We start from the raw sequence: 7,500 nt of genomic DNA, 5'->3' as shown, positions 1-7,500 counted from the left end.
GGGTTGCGTGACAACACGACATGCAAATTTCCACCCGAGTTAATATTTTTCATCTTGTGTGGAAGACTTGATTCAGAATCAGAATGAGCTTTATTGCCAGGTATGTTCACACATACGAGGAATTTGTTTTCGTGACAGAGCTCTGCAGTGCAACATAACAGCGACAGAACAAAAAACACAATAAGGAATAAAAAATACAAAAAAATACAAATAGGTGGGTAAGGATTGACAATATACAAATTGACAATGTATGGCAGGTATATTAAAAAGAGCATTTATGTATGTACATGTATATTATGTGGAAAAATTTTAACTGTACGCTAAGTATGTGTGTTGGATAAATAAGTGTATGTGTATATAAATATAAATATAAGTAGTGTAGTGTGTTCCATGTATGTACATGTATACAGAGGTGGAAAGAGTACAAAAATATTCTACTCAAGTAAAAGTACCATTACATTAATGAAATTTTACTTAAGTATAAGTAAAAGTACCAGTCTAAAAAATCCACTCAAGTAAAAGTAAAAAGTAGCTCATTTAAAATTTACTCAGAGTAAAAATTACTTAGTTACATTTTAACCAGTGGGAGGGAGTCAAAAATGGGACAGGCCAAGAGTGTCAAACTCAGTTCCTGGAGGGCCACAGTCCTGCACAGTTTAGATTTAACCCTAATTAAACACACCTGATCCAGCTAATCTAATCATTTAGGTTTATTTGAAAACTACATGATATGTGTGCTGGAGCAGGGTTAGGGCTATGGCCCTCCAGGAACTGAGTTTGACACCCCTGGGATAGGTCTATTAATCTCAAACTAGTTGTTTTTAATTAAAGGAATCAGTTATTTAGAATAATAAAACATTTGGGCTGTTATCTGGCAAATCAGTATCAACAAACTCATCTTTTAATGCAGAGGAAATGCAAAAGCTTCATCGGACGTGGCATTTAGATGTATTACACTGTTTAGTGCAGGACAAGAATGCATTTAACCTGCAGTTACAAATGCATGAATAATGTTTTGATATGCCAGACATAAAATGTTGAATACTCATTTGAAATTATAAAAGCTTAATTATAAAAAAAAAAAAAAATCAAAAGATACTTTAAATGTGAAATTAAAATGGCCAGTATGTGTCAGCAAGTCACTGTTAATAAGTGAGTCATTGCGATTGAACCAAATCATTTAAACAGTTGATTCATTCAGAAACGAAACACTGTCATGTTGCTCAGAGATGCAAAATTTTGCTTTGGTGGCTGTGTTTGGAATAAATTTTTGTTGTAGAAATAGAGCAAAAACAATGGCAATATGGTGTCTAAAACGCAAGTCTCTTAGTTTACTGTCCTGTTGTAAAAAAAAAAAAAAAAAAATATATATATATATATATATATATATATATATATATCAGTGGCGGCTGCTGGACTTTCAAAGAGGGGAAGCTCATTTTCGGCCTACATTATAACCCTCTGATGGTCTTCATTTGTAGTGACACTCGGGGTCTTTTTGACCCCAGACAATAACATTTCATTTTGTAATAGTAAAATATTTAAATTTTTTACAAATATAATTTTACTCTGTTCATTTATGTTTTTACTAAACTTTGTACAGTTTTTGGAGGATTTAAATCTTTTACATTTCTATAAATAAATAAATATTTATTTAAATAGGCTTTTTTTTACAAAAAAAGAAAAAAGCATTTCAGGTAAAATTCACTTCATAAAAGACCCAGATTTCTAACTTTCATACATGGGGATACCATGGATAATTTTATAAGGTTTAATGTAAGATTTTTGCCCATTTTTGGGGAAATTCAGTTTAAAAATTGTAATAAATCACTTTAACCACTAGATGGCTATAGTGTGTGTGTGTGTGTGTGTGTGTGTGTGTGTGTGTGTGTGTGTGTGTGTGTGTGTGTGTGTGTGTGCGTGCGCGCGCACATTTTCAATCTGTCTTAGTTACCAATTTAATTTTGTGGTGGTTCTGCATTTTACAAATATCAAGAAATATTGCCGCAGTTTGTCTTTCGAATACACTTGAGAAATCCGCGATCATGGGACTGAGCGTGAAACAGCTTCGCCGACTTCTTATGGTGCAGACCGCTGTCAGTCAAAAGGAGATCGACAGATCCTCCAATCATCACGCGGAAGCCCAGTCTTCATTCACCTCCAGAGACGCTGAGCGTCCGTGGGCGGGACATAATCGTAGCATTTATCCAATGACCGTCTAGCTTCGGAGCACTGAAAAAAACTGTTCAAAGCAGCCCCATCGAAGTCAATGGACGCTCGGCTTCAACAGGGAAATGCACTGTGACGCTACGGGAATGTATGAGAAGAAAATCGAGTCAGCCGACATGTAGCTGATTACAATACATAATACACAATAGTACATATTTGACCGTTGGGTTTTTTTTACATTAGAGGGGAAGCTGAGCTTCCCTTGCAGTCTTAAAGAAATCCCCACTGATCTATATATATATATATATATATATATATATATATATATATATGTGTGTGTGTGTGTGTGTGTGTGTGTGTGTGTGTGTGTGTGTGTGATTATGATTTTTAGAGGAAAAGACAGTATTCTTTGTGTGATTTTGATTCTAAATGATTTTGATTGATTTCATTCTAAATGCATTTCAACAGACTGAATCACACAGTGAAAGAACACTCTAAATGCGCGCGTACATCATTAAAACAACAATTATGATATTATCGCAGACAATATATATCGCACACTCCGCACCAGTCTTTTTGGCTAATTTGTGCAAAACCTCTTGCTAAAATGTCAAAGCATCATTTTAACCACCAATGCAATGACGCAATTATTTAGCTCACCTCTATATGCTTACGTGGGGTTGATGTCTTGTCGAGATTTTATAAGCTGCTAGTTTGGTCTCCCTAGGCAAGCACAGCATACACAGCATAATAGAGCATACATATGGCCAGGGGTTCACTTCATTTCCTTGAGTTCAACTTCAGAATATGACGGGGTTTCGTTTTCAGCGGTGTCTGCACCACTAACGCCTGTTTTGTCCGTCTGCATCTTTCTTGTGATTTTAGCGCCAGTTTGCCATACCTTCCAGGGAGCGATTTTTTTTTTTACTCAGTAATTAATGTGTTTTAAAATGTAGCGAAGTACAATACTTCAAACAAAATATACTTAAGTAAAAGTAAAATTACAGATTAAAAAAAATACTTAAAAAAGTAGAAGTACACAAAAAAGCTACTCAATTACAGTAACGCGAGTAAATGTAATTCGTTACTTTCCACCTCTGCATGTATATTATGTGCAAAAGATTTAAGTGTACGCTAAGTATGTGTGTTGGATAAAAAGTGTAGTGTATATAAATATAAATAGTGTAGTGTGTCCCACAGTTATTATCAGCTGTTCATAAGATGGATTGCCTGAGGGAAGAAACTGTTCCTGTGTCTGGTCGTTCTGGCGCTCAGTGCTCTGTAGCGTCGACCGGATGGCAACAGTTCAAAGAGGGAGTGTGCTGGATGTGAGGGGTCCAGAGTGATTTTAACAGCCCTTTTGCTCACTCTGGATAAGTACAGTTCTTGAATAGATGGGAGAGTTGAACCGATGATTCGCTCAGCAGTCCGGACTACCCTCTGTAGTCTTCTGAGGTCTGATTTAGAAGCTGAGCTGAACCAGACAGTTACTGAAGTGCAGAGGATGGATTCGATGATGGTGGAGTAGAACTGTTTCAGCAGATCCTGTGGCAGGATAAACTTCCTCAGCTGGCGAAGGAAGTACAACCTCTGCTGGGCCTTTTTCACAATGGAGTCAATGTGAATGTCCCACTTCAGGTCCTGAGAGATAGTGGTGCCCAGGAACCTGAATGACTCCACTGCAGTCACAGTGCTGTTCATGATGGTGAGTGGGGGGAGTGCAGGGGGGTTTCTCCTGAAGTCCACGATCATCTCCACTGTTTTGAGTGTGTTAAGCTCCAGGTTGTTGAGACTGCACCAGACAGCCAGCTCTTTAACCTCCTGCCTGTAAGCAGACTCGTCACTGTCCTGAATGAGGCCGATGAGTGTGGTGTCGTCTGCAAACTTCAGGAGCTTGACAGAGGGGTCCTTAGATGTGCAATCATTAGTGTACAGGGAGAAGAGCAGTGGGGAGAGAACACAGCCCTGGGGAACTCCGGTGCTGATTGTACGGGTGCTGGATGTGTATTTTCCCAGCCTCACTAGCTGCTGCCTGTCTGTCAGGAAGCTGTTGATCCACTGACAGACGGAGGTGGGCACGGAGAGCTGAGTTAGTTTGGGCAAGAGGAGGTTTGGGATGATCGTGTTGAAGGCAGAGCTGAAGTCCAAAAACAGGATCCTCACATAGGTCCCCGGTCTGTCTAGGTGTTGCAGAACATAATGCAGTCCGATGTTTACTGCATCGTCCACAGACCTGTTTGCTCTGTAGGCAAACTGAAGAGGATCTAGCAAGGGTCCAGTGATGTCTTTCAGGTGGGCCAGCACCAGTTTTTCAAATGACTTCATGACTACAGACGTTAGAGCCACAGGCCTGTAGTCATTTAGTCCTTAGATTGAGGCATATATTGCGTGTTTGTGGCAATCACGTTGCCTAATTCATGTCATTCCCATCACCCTGTGTGAATTTGCTTCCTTTAACGTATTTGCGTAATCCACTCATAATTAAACTCACTTTTGGTGTGCACACGCCATTACACTTTTAATTTAAACCATAAAAATGCATTGTGAGAACCAGACATTCTGGCAAACAAAACTAATTCCTCAAAACAAATGCACAGAAAAAAAAAGATGAACGCTTTAATGTTAGGAGTATTAATTTTGTTTAATGTTGATTAAAATTACTATTTATTTTATTATAAAAATTGTTGCAACAGGCCGTCATAGTTCACTCAAGTGAGTCATATGTTCTGATGAATCATCAAAGGATTCGTTACAATGATTCAAACAGATCAGAAGTGAATCAGATTACACTAGCTGTGCTGCATGTTTGCTTTTGCATGTTTTAGAAGACAGTATCTTATATTTATCATCTTTTCCTCGTCACATTCACTTAAGACTCATGAATTGGGTAAAATGTAAATGTAAAGCATTGATCTCCCAACTCGCCCTGTGAAACGATTCAATGTAAATGTGATTTCTCACCTGATGTAACACATAAAAGCACATTCAGAGGCACACATGCATACAGATCCTGACTCTTGAATGACTTTGAGCAGCTTGCACCCGCGGCTAACGGCTCATTAGTGTGCGGAGCTGAGACTGTGACGGGGAAGGGACGCCTTCGTCTGGTTTTACTGACCGCACACAGCTGAAGTCTCCAACCCAGACTCGTACATTCTTAGGAGAGCTCAATGAGAGAGCTAGATTTGTTAAGACGATTAAAAAAAGAACTTGATTCTTTTTATGTTCCCTAATGGTTATTTTTGGATTCCTAAAGGTTATTTTTAGGTTAATACTCACAACTGTAAAGTAACTTTTATAGAACATTTTATGGAACTTAGAACTGTTTTATAGAACATTAGAAACTTAAAGCATAAGTTCTTTGAATCAAAATCTAACATTCTCAGAACGTTCTGTGAACCAAAAACGACTGAAACAGTTGTCTTATGAGCCACAGACTTCAGTGAAAGGGTCAGTTGAGCCAACAAATCACAGTTTTTAGCCCCATAATGAACAGAAAGGAATTTATTGACTGAAAATGACTTATGGTACTTCTTTGTAGCTTGAGCTTGTATAAATCAGGGTCCACTTTCATTGCTTATAAGAGAACAGTTCAGACATTCCTTAAAAACCTACTTTAACACACACACACACACAGTTTTCTCCCTGTAGACGCCAGTCCAAGCGTGAGTGTGAGTGAGACCAACAGGTGAGGAGCTCAGGACACCTCAAGACTCATGTTTATGAAGCTAAAGCCTCTGGGAATGGAGCGGGAAAGAAAAACTAAAGTAAACGGCATTCTGAAGGGAACACACAGGTCGCTATGTGGAAGAAATGAAGGACTGATTATTAAGATTTCAGTATTTAGCCTGTGATCCTCTACACAGAGAACTGAATATCATCTTCACGAAACCTGAGCGAGCATCAGACCAATCAGACGCAGCGCTGTCTGTGATTGACAGCTCTACAGGCTGCTTGACCCCGGCTGACCCCCTGATTAGACTGTTTGTTTTCTTATGTCAGGCTGAACATGGATCTGGGGGGTGGAGGTGTAGGTTTTACAGGGTCAGACGGTTTACAGCCTCTCTTAAGCAGTCTTTCATGTGAATGACGGTCATTTGACAGACAGTGCTGTTATTGGACCCCCACACAACTCTCGCTCTCTCTTTCACATGTGTTCATGCGTACTCCAGAGCTGAGTAATATGGTGCATGTTTACTATATATTCAATATTTTTTTGATTATAGAAAATTCACTAACAATGTAAATATTATGATGATCACATTGGTGATCCAGTTTCAGACTCACTTCTTATCTGGAATATATAAATAAATAAAAAAAAACCTATACAATGCAAATTCAGTTATTTTTCTTCTCATGTTTCAATCAGTGCAGAACTGATTATTCATTTGCATCATAATTAAAAAATAGTACACAAGATACAGTGTAGAAAACAATTTCAGAAAGTAGAAAATTGAAAATGTTTTTTCAAAATAAATTATTATATTTAAAAAATATCTAAAAAAGACAAACGCACAAAACAAAATCACTAAACCTTATACAAAAATGAAAACAAAAACCTGTTCATATGAGTTAACATCTCAAAAAATGTGTTTTAGGGTTTCAGAACCCTTTAAAGGGCGAGTGTTAGGTCTGAACGGAGAGGTTTTGTGGTCAGTACCTGTATGTGAGCGGGGCTGGTCTCCGTCTGGCGTGTGTGTGGAGATCAGCTGGTACTGAAAGGCAGTGATTCTCCGGCTGATGTCCCGGCGGGCGGAGGCCTCCACGAACAGCGCCCCCTCCTGCAGACTGAAGCAGCGCACGTGTCCCGCCGCCTGGTCCTCCTCCGTCAGCAGCAGTCGCAGCGCTCCGGCCCGCTCCACATACAGACGGGCCCCGCGCGAATCCGGCCGCGGCTTGACACAGGCGCGCAGGTGACCCTCGGCGGACGGCAGGTTGGGCCTCAGGTTGACGATGATGGCTCCTGTGGGATAGAGCCACTCCAGAGAGCCCTCGGCGCAGCGCAGGTACACCTGCTCCACGTCCCGCGCGTGATACTCGTGCGTCAGACCACTGCAGACAGACAGACAGAGAGAGAGAGAGAGAGAGACAAAGCATGAACACAGCTAAGCCTTTCTCAACAGAGACATAATGACAGAACCCTGGAGAACAACAGCGTTTCAATAACAGACGACTTCTCACAGACTCCAGGAGGACTGAAAATCTCATCTTGAAATTTATGCATTTCCTTTGAAATGACTTTAAAGGATGATTTTCTTTGTTCCGTTCCGTTGTTAACAAACAGATTCTAAATGTTTAATGCAAAAGTACAAATAAAGTACAATAATAATC

General features: G+C 39.7%; 2 protein-coding genes across 2 annotated transcripts in view; one reads left to right on the top strand and one right to left on the bottom strand.

Annotated features, from left to right (window-relative positions):
* LOC132144112 (B-cell receptor CD22-like) overlaps window positions 1-7,500 on the top strand; it is a 168,382-nt gene that overhangs the window by 44,323 nt on the left and 116,559 nt on the right. The window lies entirely within an intron of this gene.
* metrnlb (meteorin like, glial cell differentiation regulator b) overlaps window positions 1-7,500 on the bottom strand; it is a 12,963-nt gene that overhangs the window by 3,384 nt on the left and 2,079 nt on the right. The window contains exon 2 of the mRNA XM_059554839.1: window positions 6,830-7,221. Within this exon, the coding sequence (XP_059410822.1) occupies window positions 6,830-7,221 (392 nt within the window). The remainder of the gene's footprint in view (window positions 1-6,829; window positions 7,222-7,500) is intronic.

This window comes from Carassius carassius, chromosome 7 (genome assembly GCF_963082965.1).
Source record: "Carassius carassius chromosome 7, fCarCar2.1, whole genome shotgun sequence".
Taxonomy (NCBI): domain Eukaryota; kingdom Metazoa; phylum Chordata; class Actinopteri; order Cypriniformes; family Cyprinidae; genus Carassius; species Carassius carassius.
The sequence above is the reverse complement of the archived record's forward strand: the minus strand, read 5'-3'. Positions and strand labels throughout refer to the sequence as shown.